Raw genomic sequence first — 15,276 nt, 5'->3', positions numbered from 1 at the left:
TTCTGAAATACTTTTATAATGGGTAACTAATAATGGGTGTACTGTTGAATTATAAGATCACCCCTAGACTAGGAGCCCCTCAAGGATAGGGACTTGCTTTCTCTGATCTCTGGCATAGCACCTGATCACAATATGTGATTATTGAATGAACATAGACCTCACAAGTTTTTCTATAGCCAGAAGTTTGCATGGCATTTTAATACTGATTATTTTATTGGCAATTTGTTTCCCTTGGCAGAATTCTGAAAATAAAAAGAACAATGTCTGTCTTTGATAATATCGCTTTACTAAGATTATAGTCTTTCCTTGAAGGATGCCCACCACTTTCTAAGCATTTTATTAGTGATTCTTCTGAGTTTAGGCTTATGCTTTTCAAATTAATGGTAATACCTGAAGGTCTGTGCTTAACTTCTGGAATTTATAACCTGGCATTTCATGAAGCTGGTTCTACCTCACTCGGGGTGAGGAAGACAGTGGCACTCACTGTTTAGAAGTGCAGGCAACGGACTAATATACAAACCAGTCTTTTAATGGAAATTTTAAGTAAAGCTATTTTCACTTATACCAAGTTTCAAAAACTGTATATTTGAGGACAAAAGGCAGCCCTAATTAATTATTTTTGAGGTAATATATATCATGGGCAAATGATTTCTAGAAAATATTTCATTGTAGTTGTGACTCAGGCTAAAAATTTACCCCTTTTCTTTTCTGAACTATTATTCTCTACTGAAAACAAACAATAGCAAAATGGAGAAATAAGGAAGATGGTCCTTGGTTAATTGAAAAACGTTTATTTCTGAATAACCAATATATTACTTTAGACAATAAATCAGAGCTGTAAATAGCATCTTCAAAAGCATGAAAAGATGGCAGGTAAGACCTGGACAAACCCAAATATTTGTAAGTCCTCCTTTATTTATTATTTAGGTACTGGGGATTGAATCCAGGGGCACTTAACTGCTGAGCCACATCCTCTGCCCTTTTTATGTTTTGAGACAGGATCTAACTAATTTGCTTAGGCTGGCTTTGAACTTGTGATTCTCCTACTACAAGAATGTGACACCATGCTTGGATGAAGTCCTTTTTTCAGGAGCACTGAATTTTTAACAACTCTGTGTGAATGAGGATCTAAGGTCTAGGTTTCCATTTTTCATTATTTGTGGGTTTGACATTTTAAAATTTAAAAAGACTTCAACTCCAGAAAGCCATTGTTTCTGAACATATTTCAATTATTTTTATCAAATTTATTTAGAATTCTTTTTAATTCTTTCTTTTTTTATTGGTCACACATGACAGTACAATGATCTTGACAATTCATACATTTGAATCAAATGGGGTATAATTTCTCATTTTTCTGATTGTACAGGTTGCAGAATCACATTGGTCATACAGTCACCTATATACATACAGCAATAATAATGTCTATTTTATTCTGCTGCCCTTCCTATCCCCCCTTCCCCTCCCCTCCCCTTCCATCACATCTCTCTACCCAATCTAATGTGACACACTTCTTTTTTTTTCTCCTCACAATATCATACATGTATTCTGTATAATGATGAGAGTCTCCTTCCATCTTCCGTGCAATTTCCCTTCTCCCTCCTTTTCCTTCCCACCTCTCTTCCCTACTTAGTGGTAATATTCTCATACTCTTCCTCCCTATCCCATTTTGAGTCACCCCCCTTATATCAGAGAAGACATTCAACATTTGTTTTTTAGGGATTGGCTAACGTCACTTAGCATAATCTGCTCTAATGCCATCCATTTCCCTGCAAATGCCATGATCTTGTTATTTTTTAGTGCTGAGTAATATTCCATTGTGTACAAATGCCACATTTTTTATCCATTCATCTGTTGAAGGGCATCTAGGTTGGTTCCACAGTCTAGCTATTGTGAATTATGCTGCTATAAACATTGATGTGGCTGTGTCCTTGTAGTATGCTCTTTTTAGGTCTTTTGGGTATAGTCTGAGAAGGGAATAGCTGGGTCAAATGATGGTTCCATTCCCAGCTTTCCCAGGAATCTCCTTACTGCTTTCCAAATTGGTGGCACCAATTTGCAGTCCCACCAGCAATGTATGAGTGTACCTTTTCCCCCCCGCATCCTTGCCAGCACTTATTATTGTTTGACTTCATAATGGCTGCCATTCTTATTGGAGTGAGATGGTATCTTAGAGTAATTTTAATTTGCATTTCTCTGATTGCTAGAGATGGTGAGCATTTTTTCATGTACTTGTTGATTGATTGTATATCCTCTTCTGAGAAGTGTCTGTTCAGGTCCTTGGCCTATTTGTTGATTGAGTTATTTATTTTTTTTGTTGAAGCCCAAATATAAGCATATTTGATAGTGTGTATCCCTTAAGACCAAATATGCTTGGCAATGTCCTTCTATAAACCATTCTCAGCCTAGCCTGTCTTGTTTTATTTATTTTTGGTACTGAGGATTGAACCCAGGGTCCTTGACCACTGAGCTACATCTCCAGCCCTTTTTGAGATAGGGTTTAAGTTGCTGAGGCTGGCTTCAAACTTGTGATGCTCCTGCTTCAGCCTCCTGAGTCACTGGGATTACAGTTATGTGCCATCACACTAGGCATAACTTGTTTTCTTTTAATATTTATTTTTTAGCTTTAGGTGGACACAATATCTTTATTTTTTATTTTTATGTGGTGCTGAGGATCAAACCCAGTGCCTCACACATGCCAGGTGAGCACGCTACTACTTGAGCCATATCCCCAGCCTGGCATAACTTGTTTTAAAAGCATTATTAATACCCCTCAAAGAGTAAAACTCTTCCCATATGCTTTTCCTCATTTATTCACTGAAACTTTTGCTTTTCTTATTTCCACCCTAAACTTAAAATCTTTTGGCCCAGAGTACCCACAAGAATTGAGACATCCCCACTGCAAACCCTGGACAATTAGAGAAATGAGCTTTACAAAGATACAAGTACCAGTCATAAGATTCGTGGAAAAAAAGGTCACTGGCAAAGTTACTAAATACTTTTAGGAGTAATAATTTCAAATGTTGGCCTTATGGCCCTTCGAATTGTTTAGTAAAATATTTTTCCCATAATAAATGGACTCCACAATTATAGATCTCCACACTTGCTACCTCTTTTAGTGGTGTTACATTAAATATTTCATCTAAAGCCAGAGTTATCTCAATTTAGGACAGTCAAAATAACTATGAATAGAGGTATCTTTGCTTTCTCATTTTCCTATCTTACCCTTCCAGTTAACTGACAGCTTAATACTGACTGATAAATTTAGGCTGATACCTAAAGTTACCTGTTTTGTAGACTGGAGACTACTTTGACTAGAGTCCTTAGAGTATGGTAGATATAGTTACTACCTGTTCTTAAAAAGAACTGAAAGAACAACAACAAAAGAATACTTTTGCCATTATGTAAGAGCTAAGAACACTTCCCAGTCTGAAGATAACTAAATAAATTTTAGTTTATACCTTTGCCAATTCTGAAAGCTTGAATCTATCACCTGCTTAAAATAAGGGACATTTAAATGCTGATGTTCCTCTCAAAGGTGACCATATTCTTTTCTTAAAAGGAGGTAGCTATCAAATCATTAAACTGGTAGCACTAGGCATTCTTGACATTTTAATTTCTGGAGAAATAAACTACTGAATATTTTATTTCAAAGAAAAAAACAGCTCCAGCATAAATGTTTTCTATAATCATCTGAGAAATCCACAACACATTTGAGTAACCGAATGGATACATTCAAATTTTCAAATCATTATTGATAAATAAGGTCAGATCTATCCCAAATCTAAGACTGATTTAAAGGCAAGGTGCCAGAAAGCAACTGAAGCTGTTTTGGTAGTTATAAACAATACTCAATATTTAACAACACAGTCACACTGCTTTAAACTCAGTTGTGGAGAGCTACCATTTATTATTTTCACTGTAGAAGATAATGTTTTCAAAGATGGTACTCAATTCCACTTATCTTCCTGTCAACAAATATAGAACTTAACTGTTAGCCATAAATACTTTACAGATTCAGGAAACTATGCAGGAGACAATGATATAGTTTAACCAGACTCTGAAAGACAGAAACATTTTTGATTCACACTTGTACAAAGAGAACAGTCATGTCTCCAAACATAACTGCTATATATTCTGTATGTTCTGATAAAAAAAACCCCATTGTGTGCTAGTCTTCTATATAAAGGAGTCATCAAGAGATGTGTTCCTTCTAAAGAACTGGGGGTGGAGGGTGACTTCAGGGCAGAAGATAAGCCTCAGGTTTTGTGGAAATGAAAACTACTTGTTGCAATAAAGCAATTCCTAGGGTTTATCTAGTTTTGAGGTTTAAAACAAAACAATTCTTTCCCTGAGCTCTTCCCAAAGCAATATGCATATCTTATAATCCATTTTAAAGTAATACAAACAGATATCTGTTCTCCAATAATATAATTTACACATATCTCTGAATGGATTAAAAAGAGAAAAGAGTTAGGGCTATGGGTGTAGCTCAGTGTCAATGTAGCATGTGTGAGGCCCTAGGTTCTGTTCCCAGCACTGCAAAATAAGATTAAATTTTCATAAATGGCAGGTTTTAGAGCTGAGCTATATAATCCATATGGCAAAAATAAAACAAATCTAAGTTTTTACTAAAAATCTGAGGATAAAAATGAACACTGGATGGATAATGAACATCTGACAGTAATTAGTTTAAAAAGGTGTATCCAAAATAAAACCATAAAAGGACCAGTTTTATTTATCACATAGGAAAGCAGCTCAAAATGTTCAGAGGCATCATTTGTTTAAATTATAATGTGATTGTTTTTGAAGCTTATTTGGGGGACGGGAGTGATTATAGAAAAATACTTAGAATCTGCAACAACTTCATTGGCAAAATATTTTAACAATAATCCATATCATCTTAGATTTTTAAATGTGTAGTTTCATAATTTAAACAAATTGTATCAAAGAAATGTAATCATTTTCCCCCCATGAAAACCAAATAAAATCACACCTGAATGATTTACTTTCATGTTTTTATCTTCTATTTTTTGTACTACACATCCAAGAGGCAGATATCTTCTGAGAGGTGCAAGAGTTGTTCTTTCATGAATGCCCTCTAATAGTGAAATCAGCAATTTTTATATATGCATTCATTTGCATATATGTGTACTTCAAAAAGCAAAGTGCCATCTCTTCATCCACTGTTAACTTAATGGTAAGAATGGGGGCTACCAGGCATTGGTGGAGCACCAGAAGGTCCTGAAGGCACTGAGAGAACATTTTTAAGTACCTTTTTTATCCTTGTTGGTATGCTGAAATAGTCCAGCATGACCTCAAAAGTCATTTTGAGGAGTGGGAGTAGGGGCTTTACAGTCATAGCAGATTGTGGACGTAGGTTACTGCAGATGTGTATCAGAACCAATCTACAGAAACATCAGGCCTTTGACTTCCCCCAGATGAGAGGCATTTACACATCCCTGCCCTCTATTGGTGGGTGATCTGTCAATGTATGAGGCCAGGAAAGATAGGTGAGTATGAGTAGGAAGCTGGTGCAGGCAGATGTGAAATTAATTGAGGGCCGCTATAGTAGGAGTTGGACGGCAAGCAAGGGAAACTCTAGTATTCCTGGACCTTACAGTAACCCAGGAAGGGATTGCTCCCCAGATACCATACTGGACAGATCGGAGAAGCTGGGAACCAATAGTTTCAAGGAACATATGACTGAAAATTGGCTCCCTATTACAACTGGTAGGGCTTTCTTTTGTGTCCAATCTAATCTCTTGGCACATTCTTTTACACACACACTTATATGGGTTCTCACAGGAAACAGAGGACTGGTGCAGATTTTCAAATTTACAAATGTGTATCCAAATCCATGCGTTGTTCTGCAACTTGGCCTCTCACCTGCAGCCTGTGCAGGCAACGAAAGCTGGGTTCCCCTGCGTGGAATGGACTGGCTGAGAGATACTGGACGGCTTTTCAACCTTAAAGGTCGAGCTTCCACACTGGAAAGAGAGAGGGAGAGTGCCTATTTGCTTTATTATTATTATTATATGGGGGAACTTCTAAGGCTTTCTACATAATGTTCTTAGCAATTAAGGTAGGTGGTGCACTGCTCAGTTCCCAAAGGGTCACTCCCAACTCCAGAGCTACTATATCAGTCTCCCTAGCCAGAGCAAAGACTGAAGTCACGTGCATTGCATAATCCATTAAGTGGGAGGGGCCACAAAATAGCCAGACCAAGATCGCCTTGGCCCAAGGCCAGGTGAAGATGCTAAATAGCTCAGGAGAGGCTTTCCACATTGGCATATGCAGTCCTGAGACAGTTTTTAAAGTATATTAAAAGAGCCTTGCGGGTCTGGGGTTGTGGCTTGGCGGTAGAGTGCTCACCTAGCACAGGCGAGGCCCTGGGTTCAATCCTCAGCACCACATAAAATAAATAAAATAAAGGTATTGTGTCCAATTACAACTAAAAAGTAAATATTAAAAAAAGAGCCTTGTGTGCCCCCTTTGGGCTTCCTCATTTTCATCTACTGGATGAATGCATAGATCACACTGCATTCCTGCATCCCCTGACCAATGGAAATCCAGAGCATTCCAGATTGTTCTCTTCACCGACTTTCTTATGCATGTGTCTCTGTGCACTACACATATTAGCTTTTCTTCAGATGATGTGCTCAGGCCTTGCTGAACTTTCCTGTTCCCTTTCCCTAGGAATGCAGCAATAGTAATTACTTAAACCTAGGAGCAAGGATGAGGTAATATTTATCTATAGTTCTTAGAAGAGTGTCAGCACAGTGAAATCACTACAATTTGCCTCCCCAATGGTTGCTCCTCCACACTGATACTTCCAAAGCTGTCAAAAACTTCCTTTGTTCATAACCTCATCCACCATTTTTTGGGGTTGTAAACATGGTATGTGAAAATTGATTTGATTTGTATTTTCAGGATCAGTGGTGGTATCTTTTGGGCTGTCATTGACTGTAGGGATTCTCACTCCTTTGCATTAACTCATAGGGGGAGTAGGTAAGCATGTGGGAAAAATTCGCCCACTTCTATATGCTGTTTTGATTACCTATGGTAATTCAGTAATAGGGAGACCCTGCACAGACTGCAAATCACAAACACCTTCTCTTTGGCTCTTTAGGAAACAAACAAACAAATTTGGACTGCTGATGTCTGACTATGGACTTTCTTGCCCACTTTCCTATTGGGCCTTTCATCCTCTTGGGCAACAGGGGCTTGCAAATCCTTTCTAGGTTGGTTGCTTCTCATCCATCATTGCATTGAATCCTCACAGGCCTCTGTGCTAGGTATTGTTATGTCCCCTATTTTATAGATGGGACACTGTGGCTCAAGAGGTGAGGCCCTCATAGGATAAGAGGCTCCCTGCCCAATGTGGCAGGACAGTAAGAACTGAGTAGAGCCCACCCACACCTAGACTAAAATGCCTAAATTGGCTTGTCAAGAGCTAGTATAACTAGAGTTTGCTAAAGTCCGAGGACCCTCATTCCTATTGGCTAGGGCTCAGAGGGGCAGGGGCATGCTGGTTGCCCCGGAAAGAATTAAGCAGAGCGCACCCACACCTGGACTTCACTGCCTAAACTGGCTTGTTCAGGGATAGTATAATTAGTGCTTTGCAGCGTCCAAGGACCTTCATCCCTATTGGCTAGGGCCCAGAGGGATGACCCAACAAGGGGTATGCTGATTGGCAGGAGAAGATCAACGAGAAAGCCAAAACAAGGCCATCAAAGGCAATCAATGCCATGCGGTGTTTGAGGTAATCTCGTGGCACACCTGTGGTGACTGAGTTACCGAATGCCCAGCAGCTCTAACCCTGACTGCAGTGACTGTCTCTCCTCAAAACTGGCTACTTGGATCGGCGACATGAGCTCTACTAAGGAGGCTTCCGTTCTGGGAGATGGTTTTGTTCCGGACCGTGGAACGTGCACTAGCATGCCCAGAGTAGGCCACAGAGGCCCTCAGAGACTGGGTCTGGGCCAGGACCTAGAATTGGGGCCACCACGTAGTGGGGATGGCAAGGGTGGTCTTCTAGACCCCCAGGATTTTGAGTTCAACTTGGAGGGTGACTGGGAAGAGATGGAGGCAGGCAGCATGGTGCTTCGCGGCTGCGAAGCCAGGCCTAACTCCCCAGCTGATGAGGGGGCTTGTTGGGACTTAATGCCCCACCTCACTATAGAGCCTGAAACCATCAGTCAGGAGCTGACTGGCTGGGAGTCTTGTGACTACCCCAGGGACCTATATCCTGACAGCTCTGCGGCAGAAGGGTCCACCATTTGGGCTAACACAGAGGTAGGTCTCAGAAGGAGAGATGTGCAGGCTCTGAGTTCTTTGGAAATGCAGCCAGCCCTTGCTGCCCCACTGTGCCATCCCAGTTGGCCTGAGGGAAGACAGGCCTGGGGGAACCCACAGAGACGAACCAGAAGTAGAATAATGGTCAACAGGGAAGCCCTGCAGCCTTCTGTTATTCCTGAATATTCAGATGTGTTGAATGAGTTGCAACTGATTAGGGAAAGCATTTACCCCAAAGGAAGAGGTCAGGCAGTGTTCAACAGCTCCAGGATACCTGGAAACACAGCCAGAAGCACTAGTGCCTCTGCTTGGGGGAATGTCCTTCATATGCCAGTCCCTCTGATGACCTCTACACCTGGCACTCTTGCTTCAGCCATGAAAAAGCAGACTTTGGAAGAGCTGGAAGCTGGTTCCTCTAAGAAAATGCAAAGTGTGCTCTGGGGCAAGAGAGGGAGAAGGCATAGCTATCTAGGAGCTACTGCCTCTGCTGCTGCTTCAGGGGGCCGGCCCAGGGCCAGCCCCAAGAAGAAGCCCATTCAGGAGAAGAAATCCCTGAGGGATGGCTCTAAAGTTACTCTTGTCAGGACCTTCCCTTCATGGGGTCAGAGAATCAAGGCAGCTCCATTGGAACCAGCCACCTTCCCCTCAGTCTCAGGTATTCGCCTGCTTGAGATGTCCAAGAGGCATTCCTTGTTGCCCTTGGAACCAAAACAGGCCAAACACAGTGACACTGGAAAGAGATCTATAGCCAAGAAGACATGGAAGTCCCAGCTGGTGGCCTGTGAAGATAGTGGCCTAAGTAGAGATGCAGTCCCACAGGCTCATGTAAGTAGGTTTTCATCCTCCTCATCCTCCTCCTCCTCTTCCTCCCCACCCCCATCACTCTACCCTTCTCTGCCCTTGTTCCATCTGCCCCTTGCTAAGGGGTGGTTGTTGGGAGCCCACTTGTCATTGGGATGCCAAATTGTTGTTGTTGTTGTAGGAGCAAACATCAAGAAAGTACTGCTAGGTACCAGTCCGTTGCCTACACTTTGTGCATTTCCTACCTCCTCCCCAGATGGGGGTTGGAATGGGTAGCAGGACTGACTACTGACTATTTCAGGTGACCCCTTACAGTATTGACTGCTCATCTTGGGTGTTTATTCCCATCTGCCTCCTGATTTCTCCCTCACAGCTCTTCCCCCAGGGCACTTGAGCTTTCTCATTGCCCTCCCTGCTTCTCTCAGACTCAGTTCTACCTCCTGGCCTCAGCTGTTTGAGGGATACAGTGCTGATGAAATGAGCCTTGGGGTTCTTCCACTGATCCCCACCTCACCTCATCCCCTGCACACACATAATCATACTCTACAGGCATATCCCCTAACCTGACTCAGTGAGAAATTTTTTGTTAGCTTTCAATGCACCAGCCAGGGATGCCTGCCATGTTTATGCATACTGGAGATATCGGCAGAAGTGACCCCGACATCAGAGTTTCCCAACCTCCAGGAGGCTCCCAGACCTGGGATCTGAACCAGGGAGGCCGAATAACCAGAGCCCCTGCACCCTTTGGTGAGTCTTATATGTTTGATGGAAGGGAAGAGGGAGGGGAAGGGAAACCTTTGGCTCCCTTACTTCTCAGGGCCCAACCTTGCCCCCAGGTTTCCCTGGCTACCCAATTGTGCTCCCGCAGGTAACTAAGTATGGGCATGGCCAGCCTCAGGCATCTTGGTTCCCTGCTTGGGTTTATGTAGTAGGGATAATTTGTAGCAATTTCCCAAACACAAGCCCTGAAGTAGACTTCAGAACAAAGCCTTTTATGTTGGGTCCTCTTCGGCCATATGGCTTCTCCCAGAGGCTTGCTATGGCTGCACCTCTGCTAGTGTCCATTCCAGAGCCTCGGGGTTAGGGGGCCACACCTGTGGCTGACCCTGGGGAGTAGGGAAGACAGGCTCAGAGATAGGTGGAAATGCTGGGCAGAGCAAATGCAACTTGCTGCCAGCAGAGGGAGCTGCTGCCTCACTTTAGACCCAGCCAGGCCCTCTTTATTTCCCAGGCAGACTGGGGAGCTGGATTTTGTGTGTTCTTTCAGGTGACCAGGCGTCAGCTGTGCATCCTCTGATTCGTGAAAGGCAAGAGCAACCACATGGAGCATTGGACTGTCCCTGGGTAATGCTTTCTATGGATCCTAGAAATGATTGCCCCAACTAGATGGTGGACTTCATGTCCAGGTTAAGCAGAATTAGGTGCACCCTCAGATCTCATGTCCAAGGGAGGGAGGGCTCCTCCTTTTCACTGAGGACTCCTCCTTTTCACTGAGGACTCCCTGCCTGTGTTGCCACAGGATTTGGGGTATGAGGAACATAAGGAGTGGGGGATGAGTGGGAGGATCAGAGAGAGGAGGCCAGAATATTATCTTCATTTTTCTTTCTCTAATGCTTGCTGGACTAGTGTGTGGCCCTGCAAAAAGAAAGAGATGACCTCAAAGAACAATTAGGTATGAGAAGCCCTGGGTTGGGACAGGGGTAGGACAAAGGCAGACATCTGGGTCTCCCAGTAGGGTGGCCTGGGGCAGGGTGGGGCTGTAGATATAGATTGTACCCTAGGGCAGGACATTCCTATGCCTGGTCCTGGAGTTTTTTGTGCATTGACTGCTAGATCTGTGTGAAAAGAGCAATGAATTTTCCACTCCACATATTTTGCCATAGACATGTCCTTCTGTAAGGATCTTTAGAGATCTCCTTTATTTCTCTATAATTGCTGGTTGGTGTGGCTTGTTTGATGTTTGTTTGCTTGTTTTTACTGTGTTTCTGAATGGGTCTGCCATGGCCCATTGTTTGAGTACTACTGGTACATGTTGTCTTGGAGAAAACGGTTTGATGTTGTATTTCAATGATCATTGGGGGAGTCAGTCCTAGGAGCTGTTTGGACAAGGCTTTTGGAGTGAGGTTGCAGGGCTAGCAGTTCCCCACAGTGTGGGGGTAGGCAGACAGTTTTCCATACATCTATTACTAGAGTGCCCACTTATACTTGTATATTTCAGCTGCAATGCAGTCCCTCACGGACAAGTTCCAGGCTCTTTGAAGTGAGTATAAGGTTTACAATATCCCTTTCTCACAATTTTAGCTATCTGGGAGTATTGTGGGTTGGCCCTGGTCATATTGCAACCCTGACTCTGATCTGCTTCACAGGTTCAACCCATTACCTTCCTATAAGATGAGCAGCTGGTACCTGTGGAGCCCAGGAGCAGCATCGAAGCTGATTCCCTCTGATTATTAGCACCTGGTGGTTCTTTTCTGCACCCCCCCCATTTTGCACTTATCCACCACAATCCACAGGAGTTTGGAATTAAAGTGCCTCTCATATTTTGTGGCTTGCTGTCTGTCTTAGGGGTGAAAGTCTGCAGGGAAAGAAGAAAGATGGGGATCTTTCCTGTTTCAAAGCAAGTTAAGAACAGTACCATTGGCATTTTATGTGGGGCCTCTCCCTGAGGGGAATCTGGGTAAGCCTGAGCACAGGGCTCCTGCTCAGGCTTACCATAGCTCTCTGAGTCCTGTGTGGGCTGGGCCCGGCCATACTAGCATTTTCTCCCTTTGCCCTGTGACCCTCTTGGTGCTTTCTGCTGGGTCCTTATCTCTCGAGTTCACATAAGACCCATTCTTGCCTCCTGTCCCCACTTTGGCAGAACTGATGAACCTCTTCCAGAGCTCTTGCGCCTTCTACTTTCCCTGCTTTGTTTCCCTGTCCTGTTTCTCCCTTCTCACCCTTCTTTTCCATCCTGAGCATCCTTAATATCTCCCAAGGCTCTCCCTGGCGGCCTTTCCTGAGTTATTTCAACAGGCATTAGAGGGCAGAGTTGAGCTCGTCTCCTGCTCTCAGACCCAGAGCTCGTCTCCTGCTCTCAGACCCAGACCTCTTTCTGGACTCGCTGTCTTCCACTTGTAGCACCCCATAGATATACAGCTCAGCTACAAATTGCCCATCATCCTTAGTTCCTGCTTAGCTCTCACTGTTGAAGTTCAGTTGCTAAATCCTGTCAGTTGACCTTCTTTTTAGAAGAGGGTAAAGGCAGAGGTCACATTCCATGGCACTCTGAGTCCTGAGTGGCAGAGCAAGGTGAAGGTACAGGGAACTTGGAGAAAAATATGGAGTTGTCTCTGGGTTGTAGGTGGAGGCAGTGAGTGTCTGGTTCAACCTTGGCAAAATGACTTTCCAGCACTTGAAACTGATGGTCAGGCATCAGAACTTTCATAACATCCAAGTCCTAGCTAGTCAACCAGTCTTCCCCTTGCCTGTTAGCTCTTTCAATTCATACCAGTTACAGAATGTTTCTGTAAGGAGTATACCACATCATTAGCCATTGTAGAAGCTGAACTTTTCAGCTCTAGGGGAATAAGTGGCAGATTGTGAGGTTTGAGTTGGAAAATTCCATTGGGTCCAAATGGGACCTGCTTTGCACCCATTCCCTCATTAAGTGCCTACCCAAGCCACTGCTTTCCCTCAAACCTTCTGTGCCTGCTAGGTGAATGTGGGGTGCCCTGGAGAGTCCTCTAGACCTCATCCTGCCTCTTCATTCAACTCCAGTGACCTCTGGAGTTTGGCTGGATCATGTTCCTGTGTTTGATGCCATTGAACCTTGAGCCAAATCCCACTGGGACTGGTTATTCAGGCTCCCACTTGTTCATTTCCAAACATGAGTTTTTCCCCTGAGGGCAGAAAATATGGTCTCCCTGCCAGACTCCAGTTAGGGCAGAAGGGATGTCAGCTAGCCAGTCAGTGAGAGATCTGTGTTAAGGTGGAAGAAGCAGAGCTGGTGAAGTTAGTCACAAGGGTTGTGTTTGTGCCCTAGTATAGCTCCACTGATATGCTACTTCCCTGATAAAGATGGACCTACACCTCCAGGACAGTATCTGGTGCCAGAATTCATTTCAGTTGGAACTGGTCTAGATATCATTCACTTCTGCTTAAAGGATGAATAATTGCTCTTAATGAAGATCCCTTACCAAGATATAGAAATTGAATTAGATCAATTTAAATGTCAAATGACAAATGCAGGAAACATAAGCCTAAAATTTGGTAATTTTGAAGAGATGAAGCCAGGCAACCACTACTACGCTCTAGAGACTGTACACCTGAACCTTCAGACATCCCATTTGAGTATCTCTTTGTGAAGGAAGTCAAATGCAGGTTACCTACTGTATGACTCCGTTTATGAGCTGTGGAAAAGGCAAACATAGAGACAGGAAAGGATGAATTAGTGGTATCAAGGGCATAGGGTTTGAAAGGGTTAACTACCATATGGCATGGTGGAATTTGGGGGTATAGATTGTTTGGGTTGCATAACAGTATGCACTCAAAGAAATCAGACATAAATGTAAATTTTATCTCAGTACGTCTGTCTTTCTAGAAAATATAAACATTGCATCTCAAATTTATATAGAAATTTACTATTTACTTCTTTAAGTATTAGGATTTTGTTTTCTCCTTTAATCTTTATTTTTGTTCTTATTAGTGCCTTATAGCTACACTTAATAGTGGAGTTCATTTTGACACAATCACACATGCGTGGAATATGACTGCTTTATTTCAATTCCCATTACCTCTTCCCTCACCCCCATTCCTTTCCCCCATCTATTTATTGTTTTTATAAATTGGTATTTTATAGGTATAGGTCCAGTGACTTCTGGAGGTTGGCTGGATCATGTTCCTGTGTGGTATTCACCATGGGACATTCACGCATATTAACAGCATAATTTGGTCAACTTCATTAGCTGTTCCTCTCCTTTCCCATTTCTCCCTTCTCCCTCTTATCCTCTTACTACACTCCCGTGATCTCCTGAGAATATTCATGGTATCCACTTCTTTTCCCCGCATATTTTACTGTAGTTTCAGCATATAAGAAAAAGACTCTACCTTTAACTTTCTGAGTCTGGCTTATTTCACTTTTCATGATGCTTTCCAGTTCCATCCAAATGACATGACTGCATTCTTCGTTAAAGCTGACTAAAACTCCATTTTGTATGTATGCCACATTTTCTTTATTCATCTGTGATGAGCATCTGGGCTGGTTCCATAACTTGGCTGTTTTGAATTGAGCTACTATAAACACTGAAGTGCCTGTAAAACTGCAGTATGCTGATTTTAGTTCTTTTGGATTAATACCAAGGAGTGGGATGGCTGGGTCATATGGCAATTCCATTCCCAGTCTTGAGGAATCTGCATATTGCTTTCTCAAGTGGTTATACTATTTTACAGTCCAATCAACAAGGTATCAGTGTACCTTTTCTCTCTCACCCTTGGAAGCAATTATTCTTGTTTCCTATCTTGATTGCCATTCTAAAAGTGGGGACATGAAATCTCAGTGTAATTTGATTTGTATTTCCCTAATTGCTAGGAATGTTGAACATTTTATCATATTTTTTGGCCATTTATAATTCTTGGGAAATGCCTGTTCTTTTTCCCTTTTATTGATTGGGTTTTTTTGTTTACTTTTTTGATGTTAAGCATTTTGAGTTCTTTATGTATTCTGGATATCAATCCCCTGTCAGATGAATAACTGCAAAGATTTTTTTCCCATTTTGTAGGCTCTCTTTATGCTCGTAAATGTTTCTTTTGCTGTGCAGAAGGTTTTTAATTTGATGTTGTCCCACTTAAGTGTGTCCTTCCTTCCTCCCTTTCTTCCTTTTGTAATTGGACATGATTCCTTTATTTCACTTTTTTTATATGTGGTGCTGAGGATCAGACTCAGTGCCTCACACATGCTAGGCAAACACTCTATCACTGAGCTACAACTCCAATCCATTGCTTTTATTTCTTGAGCTTTAAGGGGTATTGTTAAGGAAGTTGGTGCCTGCCCCAACATATTGGAGTATTGACTCTGTTTTCTTCTAACAGTTGCAACATTTCGGGTCTTATTCCTAGGTCATTGATTCAGTTTGATTTTCATTTGGTACGGGGTGAGAAATAAGGATCTAATTTTATTCACCTACATATGGATATCCTGTT

At 42.5% G+C, this 15,276-nt stretch overlaps 1 protein-coding gene across 1 annotated transcript; it reads left to right on the top strand.

Moving 5' to 3' along the window:
• The first annotated feature begins 7,415 nt into the window (after nt 1-7,415).
• Nucleotides 7,416-11,605, top strand: LOC110597261 (uncharacterized protein CXorf49). Its single transcript, XM_078033997.1, has 5 exons — nt 7,416-9,120; nt 9,687-9,843; nt 10,364-10,440; nt 11,315-11,356; nt 11,463-11,605. Exons 1-5 carry the CDS (start codon nt 7,801-7,803, stop codon nt 11,484-11,486), a joined length of 1,620 nt encoding a protein of 539 aa, XP_077890123.1. The 5' UTR covers nt 7,416-7,800; the 3' UTR covers nt 11,487-11,605.
• The last annotated feature ends 3,671 nt before the right edge of the window (nt 11,606-15,276 follow it).

Source organism: Ictidomys tridecemlineatus, chromosome X (assembly GCF_052094955.1).
Source record: "Ictidomys tridecemlineatus isolate mIctTri1 chromosome X, mIctTri1.hap1, whole genome shotgun sequence".
NCBI lineage: Eukaryota > Metazoa > Chordata > Mammalia > Rodentia > Sciuridae > Ictidomys > Ictidomys tridecemlineatus.
The sequence above is the reverse complement of the archived record's forward strand: the minus strand, read 5'-3'. Positions and strand labels throughout refer to the sequence as shown.